Source organism: Phocoena sinus, chromosome 6 (genome assembly GCF_008692025.1).
Source record: "Phocoena sinus isolate mPhoSin1 chromosome 6, mPhoSin1.pri, whole genome shotgun sequence".
NCBI classification, from domain to species: Eukaryota; Metazoa; Chordata; class Mammalia; order Artiodactyla; family Phocoenidae; genus Phocoena; species Phocoena sinus.
The window spans coordinates 22,001,770-22,022,130 of NC_045768.1; the positions used below are offsets into that span (position 1 = coordinate 22,001,770).

At 35.7% G+C, this 20,361-nt stretch overlaps 1 protein-coding gene across 1 annotated transcript in view; it reads left to right on the top strand.

Annotated features, from left to right (window-relative positions):
* Positions 1–10,334: 10,334 nt before the first annotated feature.
* The window catches only part of SHOC1 (shortage in chiasmata 1), an 89,884-nt gene continuing 79,857 nt past the window's right edge, over positions 10,335–20,361 (top strand). Inside the window, 3 exon segments of the mRNA XM_032633842.1 lie at positions 10,335–10,415; positions 12,874–12,997; positions 16,723–16,810. Coding sequence (XP_032489733.1) covers positions 10,371–10,415; positions 12,874–12,997; positions 16,723–16,810 — 257 coding nt within the window. The 5' untranslated portion in view covers positions 10,335–10,370.

Here is a 20,361-nt window from a genome sequence, read left to right on the forward strand (position 1 = left end):
CACTATTGATGTTTTGGGCTGGATAATTCAATCTTTTTTAGGGAAGATGTGGGGTTTTCCTCTCCTTTTTAGAATGTTTAGCAGCATCCTGGACTCTACCTATTAGATGGCAGTGGCAGCCTTTCCCCAGGTGCAACCAACCAAAATGTCTGCAGACATACTTACATGCCCCCTGGGAGACAAAAATACCTCCATTTGAGAACCACTCATCTAGGTGTTGTTGGAATATGATAAGGGGCCTAAAGATACAGACATTGTCTTGTTTGAAGCTATTTCTCACATCTAGGACATTGTTGGCACATACTGACTCTCCAGATAGATAGACAGATAGATAGATCGATAGGTAGATAGATAGGAAGAAAAATGAAGGCAAATAATGATTGATAATTGGCATTGAAGGACTAGATGAAGTTGCATAGCATATATTTGTAGTGGAACCAATGAGACTGATTTACAGCTAATATTTTCTCCCAAAATTACGGAGGTTCCAGGTCCAGAAGAGGTGAGAGAAACCAGAAAGCTAGAAGTCAAAAGAGGAAAGTATTTAAAGGAGAAGATCAAATAGTGTTAGTTGTTTTTGCTTCCAGCTATTTTTCTTTTGTTCTTTTTTTCCTGTAAAAGACAATACAAGTAGTTTAACTTCCTATTAACTTTGTACATACTGAGCACATAGTAGTTGTTAAAAAATTATTTGTTAAATTAATTTATATTCTAAAGTACAAGATTGGGTCTAAATTCAAAATATGAAGTGGTCTGAAAGGGAAGTTGAGAAATAGGATAGAGATAGGTTAAAAAGTAGACCTTAATTACATCCTTTGTTACTAAAAAACAAAACAAAACCTAGTTGGAATAAATAATACAAAAATTGAATATTTGTTAGTTCTGGATGGTGGGAATATCTATGAAATATCAAATAAATAGAAAAATAAGGAAAAATAAAATAGAATAAAATATGAAGTGGTGAGAATTGCTGTTTACAATTCAAATCTTTTGATATATGGGAAAAGCACTCCCTCAGTTTTTCATATAATTATTTTTCCTGCATTTGGAAATGTAGCTATTAACGTAATATCCTCTTCCCAAATTTAGTTTAATCTCCTCCATTTAAAAAATATAAAGCATAAATACAATCAAGGATGCCTCAAACAATATTAAGACTTCTTTTGGAGAGAAAAACAGAAGTAATAGTTTTCCCACCTTTTATAAGTATGATATTGGCTACCTTAGATATTTGTGACATTTGTTATAACTAATTATAGTTTGAATTTGCAAATTTAGACCGTAGGAAGTTATTTATTTTATGTTGGTTCATTTTTCATTAGGTACATAGTAGTACTGTTACTGCTTTTGTGGTTCAAACAGCTAGATTTCCTATAGTTGTGGTTACTCTGGTGAAATATCTAAATGAGTTACCTAATCAATTATTCTTCTGTATCTCTACAACTTATTTGTTAAAATAATACAGCATTTTCTCCTTTTATACTCCCATAACTCTCATGACATTAATTTTCTGAGGGAATAACTAGTTATTTATGTGAATGTCTTCTTTTCCCTGACACAGTGACACAGTAGAATCATCTGCTCTCCCCCAACTAGCATGGTTCCTCCATATAATATATGCTTAAAAATAATTGATGGAGGGTTTCCCTGGTGGCGCAGTGGTTGAGAGTCCGCCTGCCAATGCAGGGGACATGGGTTCGTGCCCCGGTCCGGGAAGATCCCACATGCCGCGGAGCAGCTAGGTCCGTGAGCCACGGCCGCTGAGCCTGCGCGTCCAGAGCCTGTGCTCCGCAACAGGAGAGGCCACAACAGTGAGAGGCCCACGTACTGCAAAAAATAAAATAATAAAAAAATAAATAAATAAAAATAATTGATGGATAAATCAGTGACTGAACAATTACACCTCACTGGTTGAAGTCAGAAGACTTGTGTTCTAGACCTACCTATGTAATTTTGGGCAAATCGCTTAACCTCACTGGACCAAGAAGTATTGTAACTGAGCAGGACCTTATGGGGCCTTCCCAGGACAGAATTCTCCCCCATATCCTCTGCTTTAACTCCTCTCTGAAGTACCTACATAACAGTATCTGATGCATATTTCCTGAGTTGTTTTACAGATGGTAAAACCACCACCAAATGGAAGAAATTAACTACTTGATGATCATAAGCACGTAGCCCCCAGACCTACTGGCGCCTAAGGATTGATAATATTGGCCCCTGTCACATGCCCTGTTACCTCACTATCAACCAGTCAGAGAATTGTGCATGAGCTGATCACATACCCTGGGATGTCCCTCCCTCACCTTGTCTTTTAAAATGCCTTGCTGAAACCCATTGGGGGAGTTCTGGCTTTTTGGAGCACTAGCTGTCTTGAACTCCTTCCTTGGTGCCCTGCAGTAAATGCTGCACCTTCCTTTACCACAACCTGGTGTCAGAAGATTGGCTTTACTGCATAAGGGTGAGTGGACCCAAGTTTGGTTTGGTAACAATATGAAAGGTGTTAGGGTAAATGTTACCCAGGGAAATGTTAAAGTGTAGAGCTGGCTTTTTCATTTTTCCTAAGGAAATGGACACTCAAGCATAACTGTTTATTCCAGCCTGTGTTTTCTTTGGTGGGTACAGAGTCAAATATAAGCATGGATAAAGTTTTCATCCTGGCCAGAAACTTCACTTATGTGAATTTTCAATGCGTGTGAAAGATTTGATAAACATGTGAGGTGTGAGATGGCTCATAATTAGAAAAATGTTGAGGGGCTGGACATGTGGAACAGAGAAAAGTGATAGTGTTTATAGAGACAAATGTTGCAAAAATAAGCTACAATAACATTTGGCTTCTTTATGTAAAAAAAAAGTAAACTCCATGAATATGAAATGTTAGGTTTCTCTTCTATACTTGAGAAAATTTCTTTACATGCTGATGCTACCACAGCTCTTTTCTAGCACTATTATCTAGGTTAATTAGATTAAATATGTTGTGCTAAAATGTTTGCTCTCAATCTATTTATGTGAAATAGTCCCTTACTGGTCAAAAGACAGTATGTGAGGCTACACCCATAAATTAGCAAACAAGACAATAAGCTACTTATGCAACACATTTGTGCAATATTATTTCATTTTATATATCCAGATTTTCTCCATTATCAGTTTCAGACTAATCTGCAATTCTGTTTCAAGATGATTATCTGCCATATTCATGCCATGTTCCCTTTGGCTGATGTGTGTGTGTGTGTGTGTGTGTGTGTGTGTGTGTGTGTGTGTGTAATATTTCATACACATTAGTGCTCTTGCAAAAACATCAAAAACCTAAAAATACCAAAAAAAAATTTTTTGATAGCTATTATTTCAAAGTGACCTAGTGCCAGATTTTAAGTAAATTAAATATTCATTTCAGAGCTTATTCTAGATAAAGCATTGTGCTAGTTACAAAGTATATAATTAAGACATGGTCCATGGTCTACCATCTCAGGAAGACTGCAGTCTAGTGGGGGAAGCAGACACAAACAAAACAATTATAATGCAAAGCATGAAAATTTCCCAAAGTGGGATGTTGACAAAAACTCTAAGAGCGCTGAAAAGGTAACAACTAATTCTAAAAGTATCAGTGGGAGGAGGAAACATTTGAACTGAACCTTATAGAATAAATAGGGTTTCAACATGTGATCAGAAAACAAAATAAAACAGCAGGAACAAAGACTTGGAAGTGGGAGGGCCTGGGAGATGTTCAGAGAATGGTCAGTGGTTCAGGGTTCCAAAGTAAATGGGGTTGAGTGAGTAGTTGTTCCTTGGTAAGGATTTCGGATTTTATCCTGTATGTGAGAGAAAGATGAAAGAATGTGCAGCAGAATGATATTCTCAGTTAGTTGTTTTAGAAATGTCATCCTGGCAGCAGTGTATAGAATTGTCTGAAGAGATGAAAAACAACCTCAGACAAGTATTTGTGAGCTTCCTAAAGGTAAAGATTTGTTTTCCTTATTTTTGCATCGTCAGTGCTTCGTATTGTGCCTGGCACAAAGTATGTTCTCAAAAACATTGAACATTATTACTATGGCCTCGACAGCACAGCATGTGAATATAACAATGAAGCTTAACATCATCACGGGAGATTTCCCCAAATGTGTGGAATTAATCTGGATAGAAAGGGAGCTTTCCCCTCTTCTTTTATGACTCCTCAACTTAGTTATATTCAAGTGTATCTAAACATTTATTTCCACCTAGATTCAAAATAATAATGGTGCAAATAATGGTGAATTAAAACTTATGGGGAAAAGTAATTGTCCTAAGATTCTCTTTAAATGCAAAATTTTAGAAATTATGCAGAAACATTACTGAGAAAAAATATAGATGATTTAGATATGATAAAATTCACTGTAGATATATAAAGAAAACTTTTAGAAATTTCCAAAGATAAGCAAGGAGAAAATATTCGCAAAACATATAGCAGACCAAGAACAAATATTCCTTTTAAAGAGTGTATGGCCTAGCTAAAAGCATGGATTCTGAACCAGACTGTCTGGGTTTGCAATTCTGTCTCATACTTTCTAGCTTAACACTACTTAAATTAGATACTTAAGTTCTCAATGTCCCAGTTTTCTTATCTGTAAACTGGGGTTTGTAATATGGTATCTAGTTTACAAAGAGTGGCAAAGTGTTTATAATAGTGTTTGTCACATAGTAAATGCTCAATAAAAGTTAGCTGTTTTTAAATTATTATTCTTAATGTGGCAGACACTTACTATGTATGTCCCCCAGGTCTGTTCTCTCCTTACTATTTTAGTAATAGAATCTCCAAGTTGTAACTATGCACATGACTGTCCAGAATAAAACCTGAATCTTCTGATCTTTATTACAGAGAGGACTGACCATGTGACTAGGGCCTGGCCAATGAGCGGTAAGCAGAAGTATCATGTGGAAGCTTACCGGAACCTTCCTTAAGAGACAGCTAGATACTTACCAGATTCTCAAAATTAAATAGAATGAAATTGATCAGGGTCAGTGAGAATGTAGAGCAATAGGAACTCTCAAACGTTGCTGGTGGGAATGTAAACTGGTATAATCATTTTGGAAAACAATTTGGCATTCTTGAATTAAATGTAAAAATATGCACATTTCTCAATAATCAAGAAATTCATTCCGAAATTTATATTCTAGAGAATGGTATATGCGTACTAAGATACATGTACAAGGATATTGACAGCAGCATTATTTGTAATTGCCCAAAACTAATAATCCAAAGATCCATCAATAACAGAATGGATAAACAAGTTGACGTATATTTATACGAAGGGAGTAATTCAACAATGAAATTGAATTAACATATATACGTACAACAACATCCACTGAATGGAAGAAGCAAGAACCAAACTAACACAAACAGTAGGATTCAAAAATATGCAAAACTATATCATTTATAAATGCATACTTGGGTGAAACTTTAAAGAAAAGCAAGGCAATGATTATCATAGAGTCAGGATTACAGTAATCTCTAGATCTAGGAGGAGACTTCCTCTAGGGAGAGTTATGATTAGAAAAGGAAACGGAGAGCTTCTGAAATTCTTGGAATGCTGTTTCTGAGTAGAGTTTGCATGGATGTTTCTTTAAAATAATTTTTAAACTATACGTTGTCTTATGGACTTTTCTACATGCACACTGTATTTCACAATTTTAATTACAGATTATATAAAGGAACATTTTGCTCTTGGTCTCTCCTCTTTTTCATTCCTTCCTCCATCCTGATGCCTGAAATATAGATACTGTCACCTGAGACCATGAATACAACGATCACAACCTAGAAATATCAGAGTAATGCCTGGAAGGTAAGTCTCTGAGGACTTTGTGAGGACGGCTGCCATATCAGTTTTGAAGCTTTTACCTCTATGCTTCATTTACATGAAAGAGAAATAAATTTTATATTATTTTGGATATTCTGCTTTTTACACAGCCAAACTTGAAATTGACTAATGTACCTATACTCAAGATCTTCAAAAAGACAACCTACTCAATAGAAAAACTGCCTGATCACACACATACACACACGCACACACGCGCGCACACACACACACACACACAATTCCTGGGCAATTAGTTCCTGGAAGAAGAAATCCAAAGGGCTCATAAACTTCTAAAAAGTGCTTAATCTCAGCAGCAATCAGAGAAATGCAAATTAAAACAAGATAGTATTTTTCATGTATCAGATCAGAAAAAATATTTAAAGAGCAATATATTCATTTCTGTTGAGTCTTCAGGAAAATGGTTCCTCTCAGGCACTGTTAACATAAAATGCATAAATTTGGGGGAGGTAAATTGGTAATATCTATTAAATCTGAAATGCTCTCACTTATGTGAGTCAGCAAAACAACACAAATATATACCATAGAAATAACAGTAATAATATTCAAGACCATATGTCCAAGAATTCTTACTGCAGTATTATTTTCAAGGTAAAAAACTGGAAACAATCTGTTAAAATCCATCAGTAGTAGAAAGTTTGGATAAATTATGGCACATCCTTACTATGAAATATGTGGCTGTTTAAAAATGAGTTAAATCTGTATGTCTTGATCTGGAAGGTTGTTCAGGATGTATTGTTTAGTGAGGGAAATAAGTAACCCATTTTTATATAATTGGCCAAACTATTTTGTGTATGCATACCTGTATAAATTTGTATGAACATGCAGGAAGTGTGAAAAGATACACCCCAGATTGTTAACATCATCTACCTGGGAGTTGGGGTGTAACAGAGATTACTTTTTCTGTATCCATCTTGGGATGGTTTTACTGTTACTTTTGTAATTTTTGCAAAATTAAATTAAAATTGGTTTAAAAAAAGGTACACATCCAAGAACACAGAATAATTAATGTACTTCAATGCCAGATGAACATCTTTACAACTGATTCTTGCTAAACATAAAATCCGTATCGCTGTAGCAAACTGCACAAACCTCTACAACGTAGAATGAAGTAGGTAACTTACTGTGGCTTAACCACTGAGTTTCATAATTAGTATTTCGTTAATAATTAACTTGAAAGAAACCCATGTGTTAGTAAAATAAATAAGTCTATGTTACTTCTTGCAATCCTCTGGGAAGGAATCAAAGGCCAAGCTATGTCAGGAAGGCAGGAGTTAGGAAACGGAAAGAAAGGGACAAGTCTCCTTCCTTCTCGGGTGGATCTAGGGACTCCTAAATGAGTCTGCCGGTGAAAGGGCGGCTGTGATCAAGGTATACAATTTGCATTTCCCCAGTCTAACTCGTTCTTTTCCTGCCCCTCCTCGAAGGTTCTTCTGCTAAGGCATGACCATCACCTAGCCAGACATGTCTGGAGTCACGTTTGCCTCCTCCCTTTTGCTTTCCTTTGCCCCTGAATCTGGTTGCTAAATCCTCTCATCTGCCCCCTGGCTCGCCTCTGCCCTTGTTCTCATCTGGTCCCTCCGCGTTCGGCGCAGCCACACCAAAGAATTTCAGACTCCTGTGGCCGTCGCGACTTTTCACACCGGCTCCTCAGAGCTTCCCGCCACCATCCCCACGGTCACTGTCCATCCTGTGCCACGAAGGTTTGCTCACCCGTGAGAACCTCGGCGCTGACCACATTACGTGCTCGGGCCGTCTCCTGCCTGGGCGACCCAGGATGTGGGCCGCCGCAGACGGAAGTGCCCTCATCCCGAGGGGCGGGGCAAGATGGCGTGGTGGGGCGACGCCAGGCCCGGCTGGCCAATGAAAGCACTGAGCTCACGGTCAGAGGTCACGTGTCCAGTGGGCGGGAATTTTCTCCTGGGAAGAGCGGGAGGACGCGATTTCACCTCTGGTAAAGACTCTGAGAGGCTGGAGAGAGGAGGGAGGTAAGGTGTTCTTGAGCTGAGGGGAAGAAAAGGTCGGGCTGGGTCTAGAGTATGGCAGCTCCGAAATCTGTAGAAAACAGATTTGTGAGGCCCGGCTGATGTGGTTCTGTGGGGACAAGACCCCAGAACCAGCGCCCACCTAACCTAATTGGGCAAGAATAGAGGGTGTGAAGGGAAGAGAAAGGCCAATAGGATTTCTAGCCACTAATTAGGTTGCATAGATTAAACAACCTGAGAATATCCGTGAACCTTACCTCCTCTGCGACTTGACAGTGGTCAAAGTGTGGTTTTTGTGCAAGGAAGTGAGGAAGGGAAGAAATCTCCCGATGCCTGGGGTTGGTGGAAGGAGATGGGAAGCCTGCAATCCACACTCACCTCTGTGTGATCTTAAGTAATCTTGGGAATAATATTCCATTTTATATTTGTACGCTGTAAATAGATACAATTTTTATTGTATCTATTCTGCCTCAGTAAAGCTGGGTGGAAAAAGTCTTGGGAAACCTGACTTCTCTAGCATTGTGCATAAGAGCCTGACCTAATGATTAGTATGCATTTCTGTTCTGACCCAACAGAGTCCTGTCAGGAGGTAGCACAGGAGCAATAAAATTTTTAGGAATATGTAAGGAAAACTATTTCAGGAATTGCTGCAATTCAGAAGTTGATTGTTTTAAGATACCTTCTCTCTAACCATGATTTTGCTTGTTTTCCCCCCTTGTCCTTGGATTTAGAAGTAGGTCAGTTTCTCTCTCTTCATGTCCACCCACCGCTATGAGATGGATTCAAATATCTGTAATGCAATGAAATACAGCTGACAGATGAAAGAAATTTTATGAATGTATATGATATCCGGTATCTTATTTAAGTACTACTCCACATTTAGCATGAATTAAATGATTAACTTCAATACAACAGTATTATTGTTTAATGTAGTTGATGAGAGTGATGAATCCAAAGCTGATAGAATATTAGGCTTCACAAGAAAGGAAAATTTAAGATAAACGCTGGCAATAAACTGAATGAATATACTAGGTAGAGTTGGTGATTTTTAACTTTTTCTACTATCGGGCACATTCACATAATTTTTCCTGAAAGTGCAATATCAAGAAGTAGAAATTCTAGAATCAATATATGCTTCAAGATCAGTGATACTCTGTATGGAAAAGGTATGGAAGTTACAATGATTGGAAATATTTCCAGAGAAGTAGTCACCAGTTAGAAGATGCTTATGTTTGGCATTAAGTAAGAGTGAAAGAGGGCACCAACGCTATGTGTTCCCGACATTTGTTGATATCACAGAATCTAACAACATTAAAAAGTTTTCATATAACTTATTGGGTTTGTTTTCATTGGAATGCTGATTATAATATCCAGAATGTCTTCTGATTCATTAGTGAAATAAAATAATTGTGCTCTCTATTAAGAAGTCTGCACTTAGATTTTTAACCCAGTAATTGAGTAGTTAAGAATGTTCACTTGACGATAACTGAAAATAGGAACAGATTCATAGCCAATTAACGTAAATGAGATCTTCAGTTCTTCTGGAGAGCAGTTTTACTATTTGGAAATAGGTAAACCTCAAACAGATTTTAAATGATAATGAAACTAAGGCAAGCCCATTTGGATTAAAATGTATATTTTATTCACTGAAAGCTTACTGACAAACTACTACTGTATGAAAACTTCTAGTTTATATCTGAATTCCCAAAAACATTTTAAATGATTGATCAAAATGCTAAGAACTTTCTGATAAACTGGACTGTGTCCTAGAGTAAATATTCTAAGCTGTAATTCCTCTGATTCTCACGTAAATGAGAACCATTTTGGACTCATTCAGCATTCAAAATTTATTGAGACAATCTGGGACTAGCAGATGCAAACTATTATATATAGGATGGATAAACAACAAGGTCCTATTGTATTGCACAGGGAGCTATATTCAGTATCCTGTGATAAACCATAATGGAAAAGAAAAAAAAATTTACTTCATTAGGTGAATTTGTTGATTTACTAATAATGACCCAATGACCTAAAAATAATATACTATAGTTGCTTTATTCCAAATTGAGCTAGTAGGGAATTCTAACTCAGGCTTTTTATTTTCTAAGAGAGTGGAATTTTCCAAATCCTACTCCACTGAGCCACAGTTTTGCCCTTTTTCGAGACCACTTAGGAAATACAGTTATCCTGAAGAAAATCACTATCAGTCTTGTGAACCCCAGCCTCTTTTGCAACAAAATGATCACATTAAATATATTGCAATCCACCAAGCTAGGAGTTGTATGGATTAAAATAGTATGAAAAATATATGAACAATTTTATACCAATATATATTATTTTCATATTAGATTTAAATCACAGTATAAATGTTATTTTCATAGTTAAATTTTATCATTCAGAGCCTTTTTTAAAATGAATGAACCAATGGTTTGTGATTAAGAATGGTTTTTCTGCTCCTGGCTTTGCTGTTTACCAACATTTACTTTAATTTTTATATTTCCGGACGTTGAAATTTGTACTGCTTCCAAAGAAAGAAGACATGTTTCCAGCATTCAAATATTGCTCAATAGACTATTCATATGAGGTAGAGTATTACTGGATCACTACCTGTTTACTAAAAATTATGATATAAAAGTGTTATCTACATTCACTCTATGATTATGATTATTTTTCAGTAGTCCTTAGAGTAATCCTTAGTCTAATTACTTTGAAATTCATTTAAAATTACTTTCCACTTTTAATATACCTTAAAAATGCTACTTTCGGAAGGAAATTATTGACAATTTAACATGAATTTGAAGCTGTCAGCAGGATAAAATATAGAAACTCTTAACAAGTTTGGACTGCTTTTATGAATGATCTTGAGTGATCTTGAGAGGAGTGGGAAAAAGCAATCCCAGTTATCTTATGATAAAATGACAGTAACAGTATGTATTGGCCACTTACTATGGGCCAGATACTTCACTCTTTTGATGGATTATATCATTTGATCACTTGCTCTTTTGATGGATTATGTCATTTTGATGATCATAACTACTCCATGAGGAAGATACTATTATCTTATCAGGTTTTACAGTTTTACAGGTTAGAAAAATGGTGTCTAGAGAAGTTAAATAGCTTGTACAAAGCTGAAATTCAAACCAGGCACATCGTTAAGAAACTAATTAAGGACTTCCCTGGCAGTCTAGTGTTTAAGACTCTGCGCACCCAATACAGGGGACATGGGTTCGATCCTAGTGGGGGAACTAAGATATCGCATGTCACGCAGCAAAAAAAAAAAAGAAAGAAAGAAAAAAGAAACTAATTAGAATAGTTGTCACACAACAGTTCATAGTTCTTATGATCTTAATTAACAAGTTAATTTTGGTTTTCTTTATAACCTTGACTCCCATCTATCAGGAAAAAAATTGCTCCACTATAACTAAAACTGTGTTATATTTATAGGAAATAAAAAAGGTATATAGGTATCTTCAGGTTTTCTTATTCCCTCATAACCGAGGAAGGCAAATGTATCATTATAACACATATATGGTAGGGAATCAGAGGTCATTGTTACACAAATATTTATGAATGTATTACCCACTTGCAAAATTAGTCTATACTCAAACATCCTCACACTTTTATCCTCACCAATGGTATCTTAGTTTCTTGCTGGTATCTTAGTTCTTGCCATGATACAATACAAATATACTAATCAATGGCAAATCTTGCAAAAGATACTGCGTTTGTAAAGTTCGTGAAAACAGTGTTGAAGAACCACTCAAGTAACAGGTAAAGCTATTATCAGACGAAGATTTTACAAAATTAGACCAGATTACAGACAAGAGAAAGAGAATGGTTTGAATATCAAAGGAGTCAGAGATGCCTTGGGAAAATTTGATTAAATCCTCAAATATTTTCTAGAAATATTTATGATCAAAGGTGAAGTAATGACTAGTATCATGCATATCGTCATATAATACGGTTTTGAGGGAAATTATGACAAAAAATCAGTTTAGATATAAGCTAACTATTGAACAAAATTTCATTAAATATAAATTTTAATTTTTATAACTTTATTTCATTTTTTAGACAAAGTTCTAATCAAGCTTTTCTTTCCTTTTTACTATGAATCTTTGATCCTCATTTTAATATAATTACTTTAACTGAGCTTTTCTTTGTACCATTATTCTTAGATAATGAAGACCTCTTATTTAATATGTTATTATACCTTCAGCAAACATAAAACTCTTGGGAAGTAATGCAAGAAACTATTATTTGTCCAAATACATAGAATAATGAATTCTGTGGGAAGTTGAGAGTCACTGAGGGACGGCTTCATAGAGGAAATATTGCTTAAGATGAGCCTTGAAAGATGAATAGAGTTTGATAGCTAGAGAAGAGTATCAGGGCATTTTTCAGAGGCACAGTGTAGACCACAGTGTTGATGAGGAAGTGACCACTAAATGTTAACGGGGGTGGTAATGATCTATTTAAAGACTACAGTTAGTATTAAAGAGTAATGGGAAATAAAGCAGGAAACTAAAGGCAGACCCAAGTATAGAGAATTTTGATTTATAAGCTTACTTAACTGATTTAACATCCTTTTAAGGTTTAATTATTAGATTTTTAAAAAAATTAGTAACATATTTGCTGGATGTCACAAGTGAAACTGTGCAAAGATGTAGAAAACAAAAGTTAAGATAGCCATATTATACTGTTAAGTGAAAAACAGCACATTGCTAAATGGTATATAAATGATGTGATCCCGTTTTTTTTGTCTCACACACACACACACACACACACACACACACACACACACACATTTTAGCCTAATCTAGAAAAGAAAGTATCTAGGAAAATACACCAAACTATTACTGATATGACTAGGGACCTTGACTTTCTCAGTTATGTGGTTCTGTGTTAGATATTTTATAGTAAGCTTGTATTACCTTTAAATAAAAATAATATAAATTTGAGAGAATTTTAATATTCTGAAAATTGACAGATAAGTATTTTAAACCCACTATATATTAAAAGATTTTATAATCTTTCTTACATAGAATGTAGTTAGAAAGAAGTTTTGCAGAGATGCTTTATTGCTTCGAATCCCTTCATGTTTCTATCAAGATGAAAATTATCCTGCAGGAATTACTGATAATAAATTTAGGAGGCCATGGACAAGAGGTATGTTTTATTTTTATTTTTAAAAAATCTATTTTTAAAAGTATTTCAGAGTTTAGCATAATAAATTATTAAGAAAATGCAGTGATTTTCTCATTATATAAAAGTGTATTCATATCAGAATTCCAAGAAGTTTACAAATTAATATTTTTATGACAGAATTTAGGTGACAAAGTAAGGAGTTGGAAAGTTTATACTAGATATGAATAGAATAAATAAAAGATATGTAGGTGATGAAGTCTTAAAATATTCTAACATTGTAACATTTGTTGTACTATAATAGGATCTTGTTCAACTGTAGGAAGGCTACTTTAAGTTGTAATAATACACTGAATATAAAACTATTTTTAAATGTATATGTACAAAATACCATCTTTTGCTTTTATCACGTCATAGACTTAAGAAAGACTAGCCTCCCTGGAGGATACAAGTCAGTTAACGACATTTATTTACGCTGTATTCTGTATAGGCACCGTTACAGGTGCTAAGAACACAGTTACTAATAAGACATAGAAATAGTCCCTGCCTTCAGTGGGTTTTCAGACAGGTAAGGAGGATGCAACAATAAAACCATTAAATATGTAAACTAATATTTGATATTGATAAATGTGTAGAGAAGGTACATAGTGTAATGTTACATGAAATTTCAGGAGTAGGGAATGCTATTTCCTAAGATGGTTAGGGTAGGACTACGATGAAGAGGTGGACATTTGAGTTGAGATCTGAGTAATAAGACGGCAGCAGCCATAAAAAGATATAGGGGAGAAGCCTTTCAAGCAAATGCAAAGTTCCTGACTCAGGAATAAACTTGATGTGTGTAAGGACCAGAAAATTAGGCCATCGTGACTACTTAATGAAAAAGGGGAGATCTGATAAGTAGGCAGATTCTGAAAGATATGAGGCTTTGAAGGCCATAAGATGGAGTTTGTTTGTTTGTTTTTTTATATTATGGCTGATATGGTAAGTCATTGGACAGTTTTAAGAAAAAGTGGCATAACCTGATTTTTGCATTAGAAAAACCATTCTGGTTGTTTGGAGGTTGGAAGGGGTAGGGATTGGGAGGCAAGGGTAGAGGCGAGAAAATCAATCAGGAAGCTACTATATGGTTCAGAATCTAGACTACTAGGTGAATCTATACTCTACATAAAAGATGGTACCTTAGACTAGGCTTATAGTAATAAAGATGTGAGAAGTCGTTGAGATTGGGATTATTTTAGAGGTCCAGCCAACAGTGAGAGGGTTAAAAAAAATAGAAGAATAAAGAGTTTCTTCTAGGTTTTTAACCTGAGCAACTGGTGGATGGCAGTGCTATTTCCTAAGATGGGGAAAGGCTTGTGGGGAAGCCAATTCGTGGCTGGAGTCAATAGCTCTGCTTTGGCCAGGTTAAAATGCCTATTAGGCATCTAAGTGGAGACATCAAGAGGCAATTGGTTATATTAATCTTGAGCACAGCTGGAGTTTCAAATTGGGGTCATTGATACGTAGACTGCACATTAATTTGTAGAACTGTATGAAGTCACTGAGAGCATGAGTATAGATAGAGCAGAGAATCTAGGACAAAGCGGTAGAACACTCCAACCATTAAAAGGCTGATATAGAAGGTGAGACCAGCTAAGAAGACAAGTGAGGTAGAAAAACCAGAAGAGTGTGGTGTTGTAGAAGTCTAAAGGAGAAAGTGTTTCAAGAAGGAAGAAGTGGTCAAAAGCATTGGTCCCTGTTAAAGTGTCAAGTAAGATGAGAATTGTGTGTTGACCATTAGCTTAACTAAATGTAGATCATTGATGACCTTGGTAAGAGCAGTTCCACTGGAATATTGTGTATGAAAGCCTGATCAGAGTATGTTGAGAAGAGAATGGGAAGTGGGATGTGAGATGGTAGTTATAAACAGCTCTTTTGAAGAATTTTGCTGTGATGGTAAATAGAAAAATAGAGGTGCATTAGCTGAAGGGAGAAATGGGGTAAAGAGTTTATTTTTTTAGATGTGCGAATTAAAAAAATATATATGTGATAAGGAAAGAGACTATAAAATGTTTGTCTGCCAATGGAAATAATCTTGGTAAAAAGAAAGAAAATGATGATGCAGGAAATAAAAAGGATAACTTAGTAAAAGAGGATAGTATCAAGAGCACAATGGGAGGAGTTGGTATTAGAAGCCAGGATGGTTCTTCCACTATGATAGGATAGGAAGGCAGGGTTTGTAGGTACTTATGGTAGTCAGATGTTAGAATTGGTGGTAGAAGATGAGGTCGTTCTTTTCTATTTATACTAACTTTTTGTGTGGAGGCAAGGACATAGAGAGTGGGTAGGGGGATGAGTGTCAAAAATTTGAGGGGGGGGGAGTGTCAAATAGTTGTCCTGAAGAATGAGAAAGTCAATTTTATTAAGAAGGATATTAAGATGAATTACCATTATCATCTGTCAATGTTGGATGCCCATTTAAAAGTTATGGTCAAAATCTCAAGTGAGCTTATTCAGAATGGCTGGGTTTTTTTTTTTCCCAAATAATTTTCAGCTGTTCTAGTGTACATATACAAAGTGAAGAGTAGGGGGTTTCCTAAGTTGGTATAGGGAAAGAGAGGCAAGGGAATTAAGAGTCTTTGTAAGGGAGTGATTATGAGACTGGCCGTGGAACCTAAGCTGTATGAGAAAGGAAGTGAGGACATGAGGGAGATTGAATATATTGTAAAAATGGAAGGGTCAGTGGATTGAAGGTCTCAGTCAGGTTGGAAATAAAGTAAAGAGTAGCTTTCATCACATGCTTCTCTAAAACTATAGAAGGAAAAAAATGAGTTAATTATTTTTCCTAATTCTTTTCCTTTTCTTCTTTTTAAAAATAATAATAACAATAACACCAAAATTTATTAGGCATTTACACCATGTCAGGCACCATTCTAAGCAATTTACATGTCTTATCACATTTAATCTTTACAACACTATGAAAAGGCCATTATTGTTCCTAATTTGTAGATAAGGAAACTGAGGTAGAAAGAGGTTAAGAGATTTACCCAAGATCATACAGTTAATAAAGTAGCAGTATAAGTATCTAGGCAGGATGATTCCAGAACCTGTATCCTTAACCACTAAACGTTTATATTTTCAGTGAAGCACAGACTCAGATGTTCAGTTATTTGTTCAAGGTAACAAGAATAGTAAGAGCTAACTCTTAGGTAGAATACAGGTCCTTTGCCTCTTCACTCAGTTGCTGCTTCTGACACTAGCATATGACGTGGTCCCTCTCCTTAAGGAACGGAGGGTCTAATTTGGGAGACAAGCTATAGATACAAATAAAATTTTAAACTATGACTGTATATGATTAAGCACTGAAGTGAGTGCCACTGACAATATTATGGCCCTTCAAGGGGAATGTATCAGAGTGAGCTGGAATGGTAAATAAAGCCTTTATGAGAAGTTACATGAGCTGTTGAACAGGATTATCTGGGATGGTAGTGCTGTATAAGCAAAAGAGAGGCTGTAAAAACGAGAATACTCTGTTCAGGTGATATTGTTCTGACTGTGGTAGAGCGGGTTTTTGTTTTTTGTTTTTTTTTAGTAGGTGTTGTAATAATGAGAATGGTTATTTAAGTATTTGGAATCTGGTATAACTTGAAAAAATTACATTTGTGAACAAATAAAGATAACACCATAATGTAAAAGGTGAATGTTTGGCTTCCTTGTATTAAGTTTAAAAGAAAATTCCAGAAGCTAACGTTTACCATTCTCCTTTCTAGTTTCAGCTGTTTCAGTTAGGGAAATGACAGAAATCTCACTCTTGGATCAACGGAAAGCAAGTCTCTTTGTGGAGGAGTTCCCTGCGAAGTATGTATCCTTAATCCCAAATTTCCCCTTTACGTCTAGAAGATGAATAGTAAATTCTCCAGACACCTAAGAGAGAAGATCCTTTCCTTTACATCCTCACAGGTTTTCTTCTTTTATCCAAAAAACAAGCCCTAGTCTGAACCACAAAGGAGGGGGTAATCGAAATTATTTACAGCCTCTTTTTTATCTTTCCCTCATTTATCACATATTAACAGTTTTCTATGCATTTGTATTGCAAAAGACAGAAATAAAGCCAAGACACTATTATGCTTTTAACAATAAGTAAACTTTTGGTGGAAAGTGTCTATAAAAAATCCTTTATATTAAAGTCAGTCTTTTTATCCCTGTAGTAGAAATGCAGATTATGGCTATTTTCTAACATACTTTGTCAAAACGTTATTTATTATTAGTTCAGTCATTCATCAGATATTTATTGGATACTATTCTGTATGCTGGATACAGGATAAAAAATGAATAAGATACAGTCTCTACTCTCAAAGAACACAAGAAAATAGGGAATAGAGATTTATAAATAAATAATTACAATAGAATGTGGGAAGTACAATGCCAGAGATAGGAACACAGAGCATAATATGAGGAAGAACATCTAACCCATTCTATGATGTTCAGGTAGACATAAAGTAGAGATTTTAGTGCAAATGTAAATAATTTACTCTGCTGCTTCACTTCATGCAAAGAGTACTGATCAGACCCAGGAAGGATTTAGTTATTGTTCAGATTTCCAGTTTTAGTAATTTAAGTTTTCCTCAGTTACTCTTGAAAGAAACAAATAACCAACTTAAATGTGTCCAGCCTCTAAATACAGAGAAGCCCAATTTACTATTTCTGTCATCTAGGAATTTAAAAATCAGATTAGGAAGATAATATATGAGCAGAAAAAATTAACAATGTTAAGAATTAGATGATAATATAAAATGACCATCAAAAGGTCTATCACAAGGTATAAGGTCACTACAAAGTATCTATCACATGATTAAACTCTAGAGCAGGGAGGAAGCAGAAAAGTATAGTAAAAAGAGCTCTGCACTATGAGATAAAAGATATGGACTTGATTTGAAAAGTCAAGTACTGACTCCTCAACAAGTCATTTTCTCTCTCTGATCCTCACTTTCTGTATCAGTATAATGATGATGAGTCAGTGTTTCTCAAACTTTAATGTACATATGAATCACTGAGGATCTTATTAAAAATGGAGATTCTGATTCAGTCAGTCTGTGTTGGGACCTAGATTCTGCACTTCTAATATGCTCTTAAGTGTGCTGATGCTGCTGGTCCAGGAGCCTACTTTCAGTTACAAGATACAAGATGCTCTCTAAAATTTCTTTTCACCCTAAGAGTTAGATTGGTAGGGCTGTGCCTTTATAAGCAGGAGAGATCAGCTTCACAAAGATGTTGGAACTGAGCTTGAGCTGGACAAAGAAGGATAAACTAAGTTGAGAGAAAGCATTTCAGGCAAAGGAAACAGCCCGTCTGAATAGAAGCAAAAATGTGCAATAATTACTCAACAAAGGCAATGATCAGGCTCAAACAAAGGATTCCTGTATGAGAGAAATGCGAGGCCCTGAAGGAATGGGCACCCCATCATATCCGACCCTCCATTTTGCAGTACCAAGATCACGTCCATGGCAAAGAAGGTGGAATCTGTGGCACCACGTAGAATAAAATTTATATTTCTCTGCCTCCCTGTAGCCACGTGACTGAGCTTTTCCCAAAGCATATAATCAAAAGACGCTTATGCAATTTCTAAAGAATGTCCTTAAAAGGAAATGGTGTGTCTTTCTCCTCACTTGTCTCCTTCCTGATGTTATGATAGATTACAGATGTAACAATTGGTTCCAGCAACCACCTCGGAGTATACAGGATAAGAACTAAATCTAGGAATGGCAGAGTGGAACAAAAGAAGCCTCAGCCCCTGATGAATTGTGAAACTGTCTCACTAGCCATGACCTTCTAGCCTCGAGACTTTGTGTGTGTGTTTTAGCCATCACTAATTTCAAGTTTGTCTCATGAAGTGAAATTTAATTTTTAATAGCCTTTACTTTTTAGATCAGTTTTTGGTTCACAGCAAAATTGAGCAGAAGGTTTAGAAATTTCCCACATCAAAATTTAATTTTAAATTCGGGAGCTTTGTTACCTAATGGAAATTAAGAATAAACATTCTGATCATTAGCACTACCTAGATTTCCTAAACCTTGCTTTTCCTCTCTTTCTCACCTCTGTTTCTTCCTCCTGTTTTGTTACTTCTTAATATTGATTCTAAGACCTCAGTTTTTTTACTTTTATTAATTTGTTGGTACACTGTTTTAACATATATAAGCATTTTCTGTCATGTGTCCTGAAAAACCTTATGTTCTTCAAAACTGCACACTAAAAATAACAGGGCGTACAGAAAATTAGCTTCTGTAGTCACAGCTATGCAACTTGCAACAGAGCACTGATAAAAATAATAACTATTCTAATTTGTTTTAAAAAAGACCACTTGAAAATACACATTAAATTCCTAACAAATAAATACATATTAGGGTAAATATAGAAATTTGAAAAAAATGAAAATATCTTAATGGGCAGGCTAAAGGAGGAGTTGAGGCTACTGAATTATGGAGACAAGGGCAAAATGCAAAAAGATCATGGAGAACCATGCAGTAAGCTTCCTAGCTTCTAGGACAGAGCTCATGGCCAACTAGAGCAAGAGGAAGAACATATAACAACATTCTCTATTCCTCTGTGGCTTGCTGCATTCAGATGAATGCAGTTGAATACAGGACATTGCACATATATTTAGTTCATGTACACCTCATAATAACTATGTGAGATGGGTATTACAATCCCAACATTATATGTAAGAAACTAAGACTCAGATTAAGTCAATTGCCCACAGACATGTAGCTAGTCAATAGTTGGAGTGAGGATTCAAACCCTCAAACCCTAGTCTTTATGACTTCACACCCTATACTCTGGTTTGGTTTATATAACATCTTTATTGAGATAAAATTCATATCCATATAACTCCCATTTAAAATGTCCAACTCTGGGACTTCCCTAGTGGTCCAATGTTTTAACACTTTGCCCTCCAATGCAGGGGGTGCAGGTTCGATCCCTGGTTGGGCAGCTAAGATCCCACGTGCCTTGCAGCCAAAAAAACAAAACATAGAAGAGAAGCAATATTGTAACAAATTCAATAAAGACTTAAAAAATGGTCCACATCAAAAAAATCTTTAAAATTTTTTTTAAAAAATAAAGTGTCCAGCTCAACAGTTTTTAGTATATTCACAGGGTTGTACAACCATCACTACAATCAATTTTAGAGCATTTTCATCAACACAAAAGAAATTCTGTACCTATTAGCAATTACTCCCTATTCTTTCCCTCTTACCCTGGACAGACAACCACTAGTCTTCTTTCTGCCTCTCCAGATTTGCCTATTCTGTACATTTCTTTTAAATGGAATCTAACTAAAATCATACACCAATTCCAGTGGGGGCGGGGGGGGGGGCAGTGGTAGTGATTTCCCCACACCATGAAGCAATGCT